Source organism: Melanaphis sacchari, unplaced genomic scaffold (assembly GCF_002803265.2).
Source record: "Melanaphis sacchari strain LSU unplaced genomic scaffold, SCAv2.0 Contig4_pilon_pilon, whole genome shotgun sequence".
NCBI classification, from domain to species: Eukaryota; Metazoa; Arthropoda; class Insecta; order Hemiptera; family Aphididae; genus Melanaphis; species Melanaphis sacchari.
The window spans coordinates 4,144,747-4,164,681 of record NW_020271335.1 but is presented as its reverse complement, the minus strand read 5'-3'; the positions used below and the strand labels follow the sequence as shown (position 1 = coordinate 4,164,681).

The 19,935-nt window shown below is 29.8% G+C and overlaps 1 protein-coding gene across 1 annotated transcript in view; it reads right to left on the bottom strand.

Moving 5' to 3' along the window:
- LOC112598684 (glypican-6-like) overlaps positions 1–15,917 on the bottom strand; it is a 54,026-nt gene extending 38,109 nt beyond the window's left edge. Inside the window, exon 1 of the mRNA XM_025345219.1 lies at positions 15,767–15,917. Coding sequence (XP_025201004.1) covers positions 15,767–15,917 — 151 coding nt within the window. The remainder of the gene's footprint in view (positions 1–15,766) is intronic.
- Between the last annotated feature and the right edge of the window lie 4,018 nt (positions 15,918–19,935).

Here is a 19,935-nt window from a genome sequence, read left to right as displayed (position 1 = left end):
ATATATATATTAAACTAAACGTGCAAATATAGGTACAAAAATATAACTGTATATGCTTAAGTTTAGATGATGTTGTCAAGAAAACTTTAAAAATTTAAATTAAAAATAAATGAATGTGGCAGTTGCAAATATTATAATACTCATATAATATATGCATAATCGACGAGTTTGAGATTCGGATAATCAGATGTTTAAATTTATTTATACATCGTGTAGGTACGTATTGAAATGTAATTATATTAATATTTTTAATGCGATTATTTTTTTTGTATGCTATTTGAATACTACGGACATTAAAATATATTATACACACATGTTGCGTTTTTATAAGCCGATTATAGGTATACGGATGAATTAGTTTTTTTTAGCAATTAACACGACTATGCCATATTGAATGTCTACACAGATGTCTAATGATTAAATGCGCGGGCTGTACTTTTTCGTACAAGATTTACGTTTTTTTTTTTCTTATAATATATTTACTTAGGTTTAGGTACATTTATTTTCTGCGGTCAGTGTTAATGTATACACAACACGCTACCTACATATTTGAATATTTCTTAACACTACATATATTTCATTGCGTCATCACGTAACACCAAACAAACTAAATAATCGTCAGTGAAGGATAATTGCGAAAAAAATACACAATAATAATATACATACACGTATAAATTATAAGCAAAACCCACGGCGGACAATAAGCAGCATACAATAAAATATCAATTATTTTAGTATATAGCAATTATTTAATAAATCATTATTGTCAGATAATATGGTACAAAGTTTCTTGTCGAAAACATTAAAATTGTGAATCACACGATAAAATACAATTTTTAATGTATATTATAATCATGTAAAACAACTGTTCAAACAGACCGGAATTATTATACGACTTCTCAACGTTTGAATGTATCAACTCCATTATTATTATTGATATTTTATACGTACATAACAACAAAAGTATAGTCTGGCACAAATAGATACACTTATAATATTACTTACTATTAGTTTCTTCATGTTTGGTAATCGTTTAGTGTGTGTGTGTGTGTGTGTGTGTGACTTGTGTGTATGAGGAGGAGCATAATTAATTAATAAATACGAATTGTTTTAATTGTATTAGAAATGCATTACATACATTTAAACATGACATCAAATTAAAGAAACAAATCACATTATCATAAATTAGTGTAATAATAGCAATGGCCTTTGTGAAAATAATTATAAAACCAAATGATTTGTATATAAGATTCATCGTACATTACGCTGCATTCTTTGTTACGGGGGAAAAGAAGAAGAAAAAATAAGAATCCCGATGCCCACGTCTCCGTCGATGGTAGCCGACAGATCGTATCGGTGGTATGGGAGTAAGAGAGTCGAATAAATGATACTACTCATATATAGTACTATATTATTAACTCGGAGCGTAGGCGAACGCGCCTAATCAATAAAGTATAGTAATATAATATATACAACGAAGACTGTTTGATGTGAGCAATTAGTAAGTGAAAGAAATTAAGTAAAAAACAAGAAAAACAAGGAAATAAAAAACGACTTTATAGTCGAACTCTGTTTTATTATTATATCATTGCAGCTCTGAACTAGAATGATGAACCTACCAAGGGCGATGACGAATGACGTAATATACGTCATACGCATAATATTATATTATACTCAGATTTGACTTTTCGATTCAGTTTTTGCGGGTGTTATATATTAGCCGATTTATTGTCTTATTAATCACTCCGAATAACGAAACTAATGGAAACTCACGCGTTGGAAAATATGGAAATAATGGATTATAATTTCATATGCCATTATATTGTATATTATATTATGCTGATCATTATTTTTGGTTTTATTTTAGCACAATCAAAAACCGGGTGTTGAATACGAATTTTCGGTTCTAAAAAGTGAAGTCATTTGCATATTAAACTTACACATGGCATAATGATTGTATAAATCTATAATGAAGCCACTATGGTTATACTAAGTACAGGTATATTACGAATAAATTTAAAATAAGAAAAAAAAATAAGCGTGTTGCTCTCAATAATTAAATTGTGAAAAATTCTAATACAACATTTTGTAATTAATACATATACGTTTATTTATTATTATTAGTACAACGATGAATTTTAAAATCGTTTTGATAATTTCAATTTTAAAAACAGGTTTTGTTAATTAATACATAATATTGTAAGAATAAATAATAAATATATAGATATACGCAGCGGTTTTGTATGAACGTAGGTATAATCATAATAATAAATCTTACGCAGTGGCAGAAAACACGATACGCACTACAAATGTTAATGCCAGGCGAAGATATCGTACACGTACGATATTAGACCGAATATACACATCAGTAAATATGGCAAATTAGTTGTTGACGAAAGTTTTGAACGCGTTAAATTTACACAGAACCCTTCTATATAATATACACAAACATGTTCACGCAGCACATTATTTCATCGTACTTTAGACGCATAATGGATTCACGTGAACGCACAATGTAAAGACTTAATACTGACTTGTTTTCAACACATTCCCCTAAAACTATGCCAATAATCAACAAATATAATATATATATATATATTACCGTAAATACCCGATCACTAGGTAAACCTAGGTTTTACTAGTTAATGTTAGGTTTTACTGTTTGTACTCAGTAAATGCTGAAATTCTTAATTTTATTCAGGCTTTTACTAAACACCTTGTGTACATCCTAGGATATACAAATTGACTTAGTAAAAGCTGATCAATACACGACACATAACATTTAAGCTGTGTAAAAATTATAATTATATATTATTAAAACAAACTACTGACAGTTATTTAAATTCTTTATTCAAAATAAAAATTAATTTTAAGTTGTACATTTTTTCTGGCAATCATACCTCAAAAATTTTTGCTCGCAACGATTAATAGCAATTATTTTGCGAAGATAAATTTACGACTACAACGTGTAGTTACAACATTATATGTATAGATATTAGATATTAATAATTTACATTAAGACTTGCATTTTATCGGGCTTAAAATTAATATTATATAAATTATATTATGATATAACTTAGTAAAGCTGATATATATTGATTGATGGCATTAACAGATACGTAATCGCTTAGATATTATTTTATTAGGTACATGTTCAGTCTGTTTGAATTTTACGTGATAGACAGATCCATTTATATAACGGTAATGGTGTGATGTGTTGTGTGCGTAGTGTTTAAATTGAATTGTGTTTAATTAAAATAATTTTTAATTACAATTAATTTTTAATTATATTTATTTTCATAGTTAATTTTACATAAATATGGCTAATTTTTGAGGTGTGATTGCCAGAAAAAATGTACAACTTAAAATTAATTTTTATTTTGAATAAAGAATTTAAATAACTGTCAGTAGTTTGTTTTAATAATATATAATTATAATTTTTACACAGCTTAAATGTTATGTGTCGTGTATTGATCAGCTTTTACTAAGTCAATTTGTATATCCTAGGATGTACACAAGGTGTTTAGTAAAAGCCTGAATAAAATTAAGAATTTCAGCATTTACTGAGTACAAACAGTAAAACCTAACATTAACTAGTAAAACCTAGGTTTACCTAGTGATCGGGAATTTACGGTAACATATATATATATTATACATTATATACAAATATAAGGAGTAAGGGGCCTATTGAAGCATTTGAAGCTTTTCAAAGTTTAACGAGCTTTTATATTTTATATATACGATAAAGGGTGCGTTTGTAATACTCGCGAATTACTTTTTAGCTCACTCGTTTTGAAGAAAACCGATACGCTTTTAACTATTAGGTACCTACTTACTACAGAGGCTATGTTTAAAAACATTTTAAATCTATTTAACTTGTACCTTTGTTTATGCCCAACAAATGAAAAACAATCTAAGTTATAAATATTCAAATTTTTAACAAAACTGTCGCTAATATAAATTATAGTAAGTTTATTAAAATACAGTAATAATTTATAAAATTTGAATATTGAAAACGTGTATTATCAAAATATACGATTGCTTAAAATGCGAAAATTATATTTTAGTTTATTAATAAAATGATTCAAATTTTAAAATATTTACATATAAATGAATTATATCAATGACATAATATTACAGTGTACGATGAAAAAGTGTTCAGTGTATCTAATGGCTATTATGAATAATATATATAAAATATAGGTACTCGGCAGCTGCTGCTGCGGTGACTGACTTGTTCTTCGGTAGGATCACGTGCCTCGACAGATTTGTTTCTCATTAATTTTAAAACATAAATAAATAAATATATATATAGTATATACGCCCCATGCAACCCCACGGCCGCAGGGAGTAATAATTTGTCGCGACCGATAAAAACAGGACGACAAATAATATGTCCATTAACACGACCATCATCAATACCAATCCAGCGAATAACAAATTTATATATATATATATAACATACACTGTTAGAGTGGTGTTAAACGCGTGTTTATTTCTTTTTCTCCTTAAATATTCTTCTTTTTTATTCCTTCTTCAAAGTTCTAAATACATGAATCAGTCAAATCCGGTTTTTACCACACATGACGATTTTTATATACCGGGTGTCTACGTGCGCGCGTGTGTGTGTATATGTGTGCATGGTGTTCCGTCGACAGCGGCGTGATGTTTCAATCCTGCCACACACCCCGGAGGAGACCGGTGCAATTAGCCACGGAATCGCGGTAGTACGCACGTGACCAATCGGCTTAGGTTCGGCTGCAGCTGATGAACATTACGGGGAAATTCTTAGGACCACCCTATCTTTCGGTCCAATGACGTGTCCAGGTGGCCCTAAGGAATGCTATATTATACGGGATAATAAAGGTGTTTTTCTACCGGAGTGAACTGCATCATCGGGATCTTAACCATTGCGGATGTTTTAAACGCCGGTGTTTAAAATTTTTCTCTCGAATTCTTTTCCCTAACAGAAAACTGCCATGTATCACTAATGTGTCCCCGCGATTATGATTCGATGCGGCTATTGAATAGAGCAAAAGTACTTTTCAAATCATGTGGACCGTGACAATTTTGACTAGTGTCCACCTGAATGGAAAACGCATGCATTATGCATTGTATAATATACACAGTTGACAAACGAATACCTACGTATATTATAATATGTATATTGTACGTAACAGAAAAACAAATTCAATAATAATAGGTACTTGAGTACATGTTTTTATGAAAATATGCTGTTTTCCTTTAAATGGTGTTATAAACATTTGAATAGTAAATAATAATAATTGATAGCAGAATTAAATACGTACACGCAATAATAATATGTTTTCATCAACATATATATTGATATATTATATTAAATAAAAATTTAATATTGTTGTTCAATATACTAACCGAAATTGCTGTGACATAAAAAACTGTTTAAATCCGTTTGTTCATGGCTAAAATTTTATAGAGCAATGTTCTTCATACGTTTCTCAGAAACACTGTTAATAAAAAAGACGATTGTGGCCACGGTGTATCAGTACAATTTAAGAAAATCACCAGCGGGTATAAGGATTGGGTGTATAGAAATGTTCTAGTGATTTATAACCACCTGCACAATATATCAGGGGAGGAGGGGACTTGTTGCGATGCCCGTTATACATGGAACTTGCGGTATTTTAATATTATTCTGCTCGGAACAGGATAGCGCAATAAATATAAATTGACTGGAAGTCTGGAAATACCGCAGGTGGCTGGTGGACCGACGTAATACAACTAAAACAAAATTCATGATTTTGTGCATTTACCACCAAACGTGTAATTATACAGCGCACTATATAGATATACAGACGTATATGTGTATAATGGGACGCGTGTCGGGACCACCCTATAAACGTCGTTTGAAAGGAGAACAAAAACGAAAAAACCGAAATAATGAAGAGTATACCAAACTAACAATAAACGAATTAAAATAAATACGGAAAAAAAAACTATTCCGACGACTTTCCCACCGTTTTCTCGGTCAAATTCCGTCGGATGCCTTCACCATTGTCATTTGTTACGGTTAATGTTTTCAAATATGTAATGATGGTGTAATGATTTAATCTCTGGAGCCCGGGGAAGATGTAGGTATCCATATATATACACAAATACACACACACACAGCATCTTCTACTACTATACATATATCAAATATATGCATTACAGTCTATATTATATACGCACTATATATATATAATATACCTACTACTAGTACTACGGGAACCGAAGCGGCGGCGCTGCAGTTCGTCCACGCACGCAGAGTGAGAAAGACGAGCCGCCGAGCATTGTGTTTAAATGCAGTTATGGGAACAAAAGATTATTTTTGTACGCGAGGTGTATGCCTGAATCTATATAGTGTATAGACAACCAGCTCGGGATGACTAGACAATATGTGCGGTAAATGATGCAGATGCCGAAGGCGAGGAGCCGGAGAGGGGACATGGCGCGGACACGCGGGAGGATAAAAATCACACATAAATGTATTATATATATATATATAGATACAGAACGAACGCAGTGCGATCAATGAACACGCAGTAATTGAGGTTTACGAGCTAATTATTTTTTTTTTTTATGGTCCTGAAGAATTTATCTTAAGGTCTTGATACGACCTCCACCGCCGACCACCCCACGAGACAGAAATCGGGTATACGTATACGCCGTAATAGATCATATAATATACTATATTGCGCGCACAATGATTTTCATTATATATACATATATATAAATAAATCGTGTTGTATAAAACATGCTATTTATTGTATATATAGAATGATGTGTTTAAAAATATACATTATTATGTATTCCTTTTATTGCAGGCAGACCAATTCACAACGAGCTGTTCCTTTCGCTATGCGAGCTGGGAGCGCTTGTGTGTGCTATGTTTTTGAAAAAATATATTAGACTATACACTGCTATCTAGAAAAATTTTCAAAGAGCACTTCACAGTTTTCCCTTGTCATTTAAGCTATTCTAACGGTTCGTTATGGTTTCATCAGAGTCCTGAACTTACAAAGTTCTTACGTCTTACGTATACATAGAACGTATGATTATAGAAACAACTAACTCTGTATATGAGGTAGCTCATTTTCAACGTACTTGAAAACTATTTACGATAAACATAATATAATAAACTGCAAAAAATGTCCTTCATATTTAAATATCTTTATAATCCTCAAATATTATAAAACAGCATCTACTTATAGATAAATAATTGCAATAGATATTACACTAATTTTAAATCGTGCATGAATAGGTGTACCAATATAATATTGTGTAACGATTGAAGATTTAATATAGACACCTGATATTAAGTAAATATATAACACATGATTGATTATCATTTTTTATTCATCACTATTACCATGTTAAAATTTTCAAAATTATTTCAACGATGTGATTGAACTTGTTTTATATAATATACTGCATAAAAAAAAACTGCACTCAAAATCATTTTCAATGTGAACCTGATATATAGCATTAAAACCATGTAGGTGGACGCGGGCCAACGGATGCGATGATCACTTCTCGTCACACTTGATCGTTCTATATGTATACGTTCCGGCAGTGTGTACATATATATGATATAATAACGGCCACTAATGAATACCACTGAAAAATCTCATTCAATATGTCGGTCCGTAATTCACCATTACGGTCAATGCGTATCCACGCAGAGAGAGATAGTGATAAAGAAAGAAAGAGAGAAATACGAAGACACGAAGACATAAACTGAGAAAGGAAGAGATTTGGTATTCAGAACGGACTCTCATGGTCTGCGTATATATATATATACCTGTCCAGTATCCGCGCGGCTGTATGTGCGGTGTTCAAACACAAGGAAGAGAAAGAAGAGAAGAAAAATAACGTGTATTTATTATATATACGCGCGTGTATATCCATTACGACTATGTCCGTCTTTTCAGCTTGCACTCGTGATGAGTATATTATATTACCGGACCTTCAATAACCTCGGCCATTAATGCGGTATTTATTATTAATATGCTGATTGTATTTTGTGGCACGCCCAAAAATAGTGAGAATGGGGTGGAGCCGAAATTCCTATTGTGGATTCAGGGAACGAATTAACGTTGGACCACAGACCTAACTGCGGGAGTGTAACCGGAAGAATGTGTTTCCGGTAGTGAATATATTTTTTTACGTAAATCCTTTCTTTCTAGGGGGGTCTTGAAACCCCTAGAGCACATTTTTGTACATAAAATATTATATCGGATTCGAGATTCAATACATCAGTGATTCGTTGAACTCGATGATCATACGATAACAAAAAACAAAGAGGCAAAACATGATGTAAGAGATACACGACTTGATAGCGATTAGCAATGAAAAAAAAATACGATCAAATTTGTTTAACCCAATATAAATAGATACCTCAATAGATACGATGACCAGTATGATTTGTACACCTAAAAACATGGGTAACTCACATCTTATCTCGTAACAAAAATATTTGACGGTTCTAAAAAGAAAGTACTCTAATTCTAATCCAGCTATATGCATAATATATACATAAATAATAGGTATTGCGTACCTATAGTAGTAGATAAGTGATAGTAACAGGGACGTAAATACGTACAGAAGATAATAAATTGTTCAGTAATCCAGCATTATTATTCAACGCCATGCGCACTGTTTACAAATATGATATCTAAAAATCTTTTGTGGCAACACAATTTCATTTTTTACTGTCACTAAACGACACATATAAATAATAATAGTAATAATAATATTTCGGAGACAAAGTACTTCAATTCAAAACAATTTTTTAGCAGATAACCGGATTTCTCGTACATCGTTCGTATCGTAATATGACCTAAACGGCTATACGCATATAATATAATAAATATACTTGAATATACCTACAGGCTACAGCCGATGGATATTGGCAACAGTGAACAATTTATTATTGTAAATATTATAAGGTTGCTGATGAACACATAAAACTCTGCGCCAGTTTGAATAATGACAGGGACGAATAGGAACAAACCATTTATTAATACACACACGAATCGACATCACAAGATTTGCACACAACAATTCATACATTGAACAAACGTTGTCCTGCAGAGACGTTTTGTGAGAAATAGACTAGAAAGATAAACATGTGATGGTATCATATCATTATTTCCTGTTTTTGCTTCTTTTAAACCGTCCGACAGTTACGTGGTGTGACGACTCGGTCACATATTGTATGATAATAATAAAATATAAATAGATATAATAATCAATGGCTTCACGAAAATACTTTATTTGTGAGGGAATATATATATATATCATATACAATTAAAACCTGTCTTTTTTTTTTTATACAAAATTATAAATTTTTTATAAAAAAATTATCGAATTAATTTAACAATAACAATCAAAATTAATTAAACCTATACTTCCAATAATAAATTGATAAATATATCCTACGCACTTTAATATAACACCATCTTCCCTGCAGTTTCCCGGTTACATATACGATGAAACAGAATTTTGTTACCTGCATATACTATGTGTTAACTTCTATAGAGTAAATCAGTAAAATACATACTAATTTATCACATTAAATTAAAATCAACATATAAATATATAACTTATTAAATAAAGATAATTAAATATAAAAATATTTTTACACCTTAACAAAATTACCCTACCACCTAAAATATGTAAGTACGTGACGCTACTGGGTAGATATAATATTATACATTTATTGTTTATTATCTCAACAACGCGAGGCCTAGAAGCTGTCATGGATTTAGCGGAGTCTGTAGCTTATATTCGGCACACGCACCATCACGACATTTTATATTAAACGTGTTAGTATATCCGACGTGTACGAAATGACTGTCGCGTACACGTACGATCTTAACAGTATTATACGATCTCTACGCGAGATAACAGCCGACACGATGTGTACACTGATGATGGACCGGCTGCAGTTTTATTCGGACGCACAAGAAACCCGAAAAACGTATAATGTGTATAAAATATTAGTTAAATAATATTAGACATATAGACGAAGACGATTTTATTATTTTATTTATTTTTTGACACCGGAAAACCACTGCTCGCGCGTAAGAGACACGTTTTATACATGAAATAAAAAGATTTATAATATACACGCACATACATTATGTTTTTTTTATGTATAAGTTTATATATATTATGTATTATACATAGATAGAGAGAACGTGACTGGACGGCCACAAGCGTCCGTTCCATTAAACAGCTCTTAGCTGCTGCGACCCTTCAACGTATAAACGTACCTATATAATATTATAACGTATACACGAGAAAACATTCCGTCATTACGGTTATTATTGCGCGCTTTATCCGTGTGTAATTTCACGATGACGTGTCAAAACGGCCAATCAACTAAAATGGGAATAAAAAAAAAAACATTTAAAAAAAAATCGTGTACATGGCTTTTAGTGGTAATTGCAACGATTTTCACTTTGCCCCGAAGTGAGTCGGAGAATAAAATAATCATAATAAAAAAGTGTGTTCAAACTTCCAGTTAGATCTAACGGCAGAGAACAAAATAAAAGCGATTGTTCTCATCATATGATATATTTGTATGTATATGTGTGTGTTACGATCCTTGGCACTAATTATACCAACAGTTGAAGGAGGTAGAAATAATACTCTTCATTTAATATTTGTAATTGCATTAGGTTTATATTTGAAGGTGTATATAATTATATTATGATTATCGACGACGACAAGTTAAAGCGCGGGCATCATTCAATCATCATTCATTGTATATATAGCTATAGGTACAGACTAGGTACGGACTTAAAGAACATTAAATTTGTAAGAAATTATTATTAATTTTTCATTAAGCCAGTAAACCGTCAACAGTTATTACAATATTACGTCTTTTTATTATATTGTAGATGTAAATGTGACTATGATGGGTATTTATTTTTTTTTGTTCGTTAGAATGAATGACACGGTTTTTATACTTTAGTATCTTCAGAGTTAAAGTAGGTAAATACCAAGAAATCGTATTTTTCATTCAGTATTTAAAATTAATAGGTAAATATTAGATACATGAAATAGTCTCACACACAATCAATTGCTATTCAGGAGTACAGTCAGTATATACTTAAAACCATGTTTAAAAATTAAATTTTATTTTATTTTTATAATAAATTTTTATTACTTAATTTTAGTGTCTAATAAAGAATATGAATATTCTAATTTAATAAAAATTAAACATAATGTTTAAATTAATTTTACGTACTACAGATATTAAGACGTATATTTTTGCGTTTGCCAATCAAATTAAAAATAAATAAATAATTTTCAATAGTGTTTACACTATTGTAATTTATACAGTTATATGTATAAACATAACTAATAAATCGTTTATACTTTAATTGATTCATCAGAAATTTTTAATTTAATGAGGTAATCTATGGTTTTTCAAGTACATGTCATCCATATATAAAGTTGTATAAAAGCAGTGCTTTATAAATGCTTTTATACAAAACAAATTAACTACCTATACAAATTACTTATAAGTTAAAAAGGGCTGACAAAAGAGTGCTTCTTTTGTTTATTTAGTCATTTTTTATGAAGTGGATAAGAATTGCTTTTATTCAGAAGCGTTAATTTGTGTGTTCGTAGAAGAGTCAAATGTATTATTATTATTCTATATTCAGACACTTGTTGCACACAAACTTAAAAAAAAAAAATACTTGAGATAACCCTAAAGGGGCCAAAAGAATAGAAGTTTAAAATGTTTATATACTTAAATTAAATAAATATGTTTACATATTTATACATTGTAATTATTAAGAATAAATTTAAGTATTATCTTTGTGTTTTACCAAGAACATAATTTAGATTTTAAATAGCATTCATTTGAGTTTATAAGTAAATTCATAAGTATAACAGAAATTATGATTGATCGTACATAAACTTAATCAAAAAGCAATATGATTATGATAGCAAGAATGATTCTAAATAAAGATAAAAATAATGTTAAAATAGCTTGAAAAAGATTATCTTTGATAAATTAATAATTATTAATTTAAGATATTAATAATATCTAACGTGACAACTTAAGATTTTCGTATAATATTGGTGTACTTCGAACAGTAGCTGATAATGAAAAATAAAAGATTATTAAACATTTTAAATTTCTTGAATTAAAATTTAAACGATTTAATAACTGTGGCACTGTTGCTATTGAATTATAATATACTCGATTATATAAAATTGAAAAATATATATTCAGAATGTTTGGTAATATATAGTAGAAAAATATACTAACATAATAATTTAAATATATATTTTAAGCCAAATCTACATAATATAATAAAACTAATCCTGAAGTAGTAACTATTAAACTATTCTGAATGTGATTATCGTACTATTATTTATCATAGTCCTATATGCATACAATTATCAATATTATTTTTTAAGATATAGTAAAAAAAAATTCTACTATTTCAATAAAATAATAAATGCTAATCTTGATAGATTTGAACGTAATGGTATATCTATATTTGATTTACATAAATAATATAATTTTTACTTAAAAGTTATTCTAAAAAGGTTAATACGCATAAAAATGAAGTTATCAATATTGTTTAGTATTTTATTACAATCTAATCAAAAGGTTTTTTTCTTTTATTTTTTGAAATAATAAAAAGGATCTCATGAAAAATTAAATTATAGCAATGTATATTATCATGACTTTAATAAGTAATAACAATGTTATTCTCGTAATTTATTGTCCATTAAATTGTATTCAGTCGTTCGTCATTGTTGATTTACAACGCCTGCGCGCGTTATATACTTTTACAGGACATACTTTTATTTATTTATTTTATGAAAACAAAAATGTATACTACACAACATTTGTAAGTACTAGGTACCATAATAATAAAAATAAGAGTACATTTATAGTAAACAGTGTGTTCTGTGTACGTATGTATAGTCAGATAACCCTCATAATTTAGTTATCTCCCGTTTTTGGTTATAGTTATATTGCCATTCCGAAGACAACCCTTTTCTGTTCCATTAGTTCGTCGGATACAACGGTTTGTCGGCCAATTTATTCGGGAGACGAGAACATTCCACAAACGAATTGTTTCGTTCCCGACATATCTCAATGAGAACGCATTGTTTACACAGGAAAACCGGCGGTGGTTGGAAGAAGCAATAGCAGATAAGAACGGTAAAAAAAATTATCGTTAATGAAATAAAAAAATACATCGTATAAATACCTAAGTCGTTTTTTTATCATCGTATTTTAGTTCTTTTTTTTTTAACTTAAATTTTTTCAGCAATGCTAAATTCTTGATAGTTACGATGTAAGCTGCATTGGCATATTATCCATTTGCATATTATTAATAAATGATACTATATATTTTTAAAATTATAAGCGGATTATACTAGCTGAATCTATTCACGTTGATTCCATATACCTAAACATGGATTGTTTTGTATATAACAAATCGATTCCGTCTCTATAATTAATTATTAAATTCCAATATGTAGTCGCTTTATTGTAAGAACTATCATCATAAATGTAGTATCGCAACTGTTGTCGGTTGACACTTTATTTAAAATATACCTACCTATACCTATATGTATTATGCGTAAATTACAAATACATTTAAATGACGTATACAGTATGCTTTGAAAAATTTTAAATGTTTACTAATAACAGTAATAACCATTATATATCTGCCTTATAAATTATAATGGAAAATAGGTATTAAAAGAATTTCAACGCATTTTTTTCTCTTTCTGATTCACATTTAATTAGCGTTCAGCAGAACCAACCTTATGCTGTTAATTTAAATATTTAAATTAATTTATTATCAAATTTAAAATTTAAAAACATTACCTATGTTTGTACGTTGGCTTTTTTGCTAAATTTCAATTTTTAGGCGAATTTTGAGTACTAATACAAAATATTATAGTTACGAAATTCTTATACTAAACTAAAAATTGAAGTATATCATAGAATATCCAATGTACGATCACATTTAATATTCTTAACTTCAAGTTTGAAAATATATCAATTAACTCAAATATTAAAGCTAACAATGCAAAGTTTGTTCTGCTAACGTAAATTTGGTATGCGGTACGCAAGAAAACGATTAATTATCTGATATCCTTTTAAGTTAACTGCAAATTAACCATATTGTATTAATATTTTAAAATAATACAATTTGTCAAATTTTCTTGATTTAGTCATTTATACATTTTGCCATTAAATAAATTATAAAGCAGACTGTCTACACTCTATAAAATATATAATAATACATACCTAAGCATAAATTTTAAAAACAGGCATTTAAATCAGTGCAAAATTTATGAAAAATAACCTACAAATATCTAGTAAAGTTAAAGATTTTAAGGCCTTACTTTATAAATAAAATACTTAAAGGTTTATTTGGAAAATAATAAAATGTATTACTATCAATGGTTATTTTAAAATTAAAGTAAAAAATGTAATAAAGCGACAATTTTAAGATAATTTGTTTTTGACAATATCTTCATGAATGGATAAATAATTGCCATTAAATTGAATACGTATTATAATCATGTTTATAATTATTAAACTAGTAAATTATTTTCAGATACATAATAAGATTTAATATTGTATAACGCTTCTCTATGTATTTTGAAACTTTTATAAAGTAACAATTTTAAAAGGCCAAAAACTTCATTTTTTAAAAATGACCATGTGAGATTTTGATAATTTCTAATTCAATTCTATCGATCTATAAATCGACCTCCCTTAGACGATATTCATCAACTAGAAATTCATTTATTTATTAAATTGAATATTTTAAAAACTAATTACGAAAGGTAGGTAACAAATCTAGGGTTGACTGGCGAATGATAAATTCTAAGCAAAACTATCAGTGAATCCATTAGAGTTTAATCGGCAAATTGCTTTGTACATAAATGCATCAAAACAAGTTTACACACGTGATCCGACGTCATATTATTACACCTACGAAAACATGATATTAATACTTGATATTGAGTTGACCTTTCGAAAATTGTCTGCGAAACTGATATGAATCACAGCAACGCGTAATATCAAGCATTCATAGCAAGGACGCGTTATTATAACATTATTGTTATCTATACTCACATAGTTATGTGAATCGTACATTATTATTATTTATTAAACATATGAAAAAAGTGAACATCAACGCGCGTCCAAAATGTTCTAGTGGTTGAGTTATCGATCGAATCGATTTAGAAGTTGGTGGTGCAAACGTCCGAAAATACAGAACGCTGCAAAAAGAGGGAGAGAAAGGAAAAACAAGCATACGCACGCACGCTCGTTGCTCGCTCGCCTGGATATATGGAGGGGCCGGAAATACGCAATATACTGTCACCCTTTAAAAATATTGCCAGCGTACACATAACCTCCCTTATCCTATTCGACAGCACATTTGGCAGCATCAAAAGAGTTAATTTTATTCCGCGACGGATGACGAATCGATATTAACAAACACGTGCCTGGGATGGTGTACGTAAATAGTATACAGTAGAATGGGAAATTATCACCGATCAGGGGAGGGACACAGGTGCCCCTGTACTAATTTTTTTCTTGGATGAAATCTTCATCAGATTCTCAAACTACCCCTTAATTATTGGACTCGGCTCTCACGGACTACTTAACCGATGTATACATCGTAGGGTGCATAATATTTCCTATACGAAATCCAGTATGAAGAACCTGAACACTTACTTGATGTAGCTGGTTGTTCTAACACATATCTGGTGTCGTTGAAATGCGTTCGGAAGTAATTGGAAGTCCGGTAGCACGAAGAAGGCGTGCTGGCGATAGCCGCCTGCGCCAGGCACAGGACGACTACGAACGACCAAAGGCTGCGGTCCATTTCAGCTTCCGGATGTCCGGTTGCTACTGCGATCCGCGGAAAACGAAAACGGTTAATACGGTATTAAACTACAGCGTAACTACGAGACGGTTAAATTAAATATTTAATTATTAATTATTATTTAGATCGTGCGAGGGGATGAACGACCTCCGTCAACACTATGAATCGCGCAACGGCGTCAAACACATGGCCGACGCCGCACTGTTGTGGGATTAAAAACGGCGTTATCGATTGAATACTACCCAGGCCCGGCCGGCTCGGTTTCCACGCGACAGACGACCAGAATTACCGCAAATCACGTTAATAATCAAACAATATTTTAAGGGTTCGTTTTTCGTTATTTGGCAACGGACAGACACGCAGACAAGAAACCGGCACTCGATACGACCGCACGTTCCACACTAATACTGCAACAACGACAACAACGACAACGACCGGTCTACACTACTGCTGCCGTTAGCGGTGCGTGGCGCGTGCAGCTGCGGCGGCGGCGGCGGTACCGGCCGGGCAAGCAGATGATTTCGGTTCGGCGTCCGGCGGCGAGACACGAACCTCGCCGACGACGACGCAGCGACGGCGTGTCCGCCCGGCCGACAAGTACGGGCAGGTAGGAGTCACGACAGGTATGGGCAGGTAGTCTTACCGAAAATATTATAACAATAATAATAATAATAATAATAATAATACCGACACTAATCGAATAAATTACACGATCGAATCTCCACTCCCCACCTGCACCCGACCCAGACGCGAAACACGATCCACATAATATTACACACTATCCAGAGCCTACAAAAACTCTGTGTGGCATGCAGTCACTACACAGTTCGACAGTATATTGTACTTGTAAGTTATAGGTAGGAAGGCTGCATTTACGATATCGTGAGATGTCGAAAACTTGGTTTGCGGGTCTAACGTTTTTCCACATTTTAATAAAGCCTCGGAACAGTGATTAACAACCCGACGACCTGCAAGTTAATTTTAATAACTCGGATTTTCGGTCCAATTTTCATCTTTGGATTAATCATCTATCTACTATATGTCTATATAATAGATAATAATATATAGCTTAGTAGTACAAAGTTAAAATGTACTCACAATTTCATTTATTTATATTTTATAATAATAATAATAATAATAATAATAATTTAATTTGGTATTTACAGCTATACAGTCATACATAATTTATATAATATGTATGAATGTTACTTAATTACTACAATTTTATAATATATTAAGTTAAAAATAATATTATTCGTTAAAATATTGGATATTATAATTTATTACTAAAATTAAATTAATATCACTATTTATTTTTATGTTATGTTATTTTAGTAAACCCAAATTACCAAGATTGCATCATTAATATATGAATCTATAATATTTATGTTATTTTATTTTAGCTGTAGACCGTCAGACTGTTTACACTTCTTTAAACTAAATAGACAACAAATTTTATCATCTTACTACACCATCAATACTATATCTATATTTAAAAACCTACAGAAAATCAATTTAAATTTTAAGCAAAACAAAAATCAATTATTCATACCTGTATCTGCTGTAGTAACACGCGATGACACTAGTCAATCGCAACAAAATCAATTATATTTTCTATTTATTATATGTAAATTTACTAACATAATTATATAACTTAACAAGTAAATAATTATAAACTCATTGCCCATTGGATTCACAATTAATTTTTAACGATTTGAGAAAAATTCTAATTCTAATTATTCTGATGTTTCAAGGAATAACAGTTTTAACTTTTAACATATCGATTTGTAGACCTACAATACAGACAGATAGAAACATTGTTTGATTATTATCAAAAAAAATTTCAAAACATTATTATGAGAAGTTTGTGATGAGTTGGTAAATATTTGTTTTTAAAGCATGAAGCTACAAAACAAAATGTAAGCTACTTTATTTAGTTAAATTAAACAAAAATCACGAAAGTTATGTAATGAATTGCGCTATAGTGGAATTATTGGACAATAATAATATTAATAATGAAACGGTTGTTTATCAATATTGTTTAACAATGCGGACATACGGATCATAAACTCATAAACAAGTAGTCGATCAACGATCGACATCAATGTTTCAGTTACACCCAACTGCTGGGAATCTGTGTATGAACGGTATATGCTCAAAATATAAAAACCAAATTAAGTGTATTCAAAATAATTCACAAAAGAAAATTGGTTTGGAAACATAAAAAAAAAAACACGTCAATAATTCAATAAGCGTATAGAAGTGACCCGTAAACTGTGTTTAAATTCTAGTTTAAACATAGAATGGTATTAAATATCTACATAATTTTGGTGAATATATCATTTGACAATTCAAAATTACATATGCAATAAAATGTTAAATAAAAAAGAGTTTGAAATCATAATTATTTATGATTAACTTTCGAAAACGAATTATTTATTACACGACTTCATTGTAAAACAGTTATTGACTATTGTAAACTGTAATCACTGTAAAAATACATTAAATGCGAAAATCTGTTTTTAGATTTTACATCATTTCTTAGAACCAATCTAAGTAAAACCTCTGCTGATCATCATAAATTATTTATAATTCATGATTAAATAGATACCATTAATACTTTAATTTTACGCAAATTAAATTTAATATTATGTGAGTAGGTACAACCAAATGTTTAAAGTATACAAATAAAAAATACACTGTTAATACGGGCAATATAAATTTAGAATATTTTGTATACTCTTATAGTACTTCAAGCTTCATCGATTTATAAACAGATTTCTTATGTATATTTTATTTTTTTTATTCATCCAAGACCCTATTGAGATAAATTTAATGCACGCAACCCATCTTTATGTGTAGGTATATGTTTAAAAAAAACTTCATAGGATATTTTGTTAGCATTACATATTATAATATGTTAATTATTGATGGAAAATTTCTTGATGCAACTGAAAATTATAATTTTTTTTTAACATTTCTAATCAATTGTACGCGATAATAATAAATAATAATTAATTAAATTAGATTTAACTTGTAATTTTTCTATAGAGGGATCTAACTTTAAACAATTTTGAATAAAGTGTTCAGTCTATATATACATTATTCCTTGTTTAAATTGTATATCATTAAATATCGTAAATAAGAATAAAAAGTTAGGCATAAACGACGTCTGAAATTAAAAAATCTACTTGAAAGTTTTTTGCTATAAATTATTATATATTATTTTAAGAATATTTTAAAAACCCATTGCATTAAAGTTTGGTGAGAAACTGAGAAATGTAATAAACCACACTACGCGAAATTGAGCATATTATTGTATTTAGCATAAATCCAATAGTATTTTATACAGATATATATATATATATATATGTATAGATATTATGATAAAAATATTGTATCATAGTACTTGCGACATTAATACAAATGTATAAACGATTAAAAGCTATTAAAAAACGAACCGATGACTGATAAGATTGCAATTATAGGTATTATATCATACTAATAATAAAAACGTCATATTTTTAAATAATAGTACATTGTTTTTTCTCATGAGATTTTAAAGCGCCTATTGTTTTACAATGATTTTTTTTTTGTACAGATTATAAGATTAACATAATATAATATACCTAGGTGGTAACCTGCACGCGTTCCCTGTTATTCACTACTTTGAAAAATCATATGATGTCTAAATTAACTGCGTATGTAGATAGATATTCAATTTACTCAGGAAATTATTCTATAATGACGGGAAAGATAAGCTCAATATGATGGTTGATTTCCGCCTTAATTATACAATTATTCAATTTTATTCATTCCACAACCGTTAACACACAAAGTGATACGTAGGATTAATTTTTCAGAGTCTAAAATCGAAAATATGATATTGATATCTATATGTAAAAATGTATAATTAATAATAGTGTAAGTTGTTGTACCTACATAGAATACTATAACTATATAATCAATAATATGTTCTAGGTATAATTTAATATTTTAATAAAGGTTAAAAAAAAAA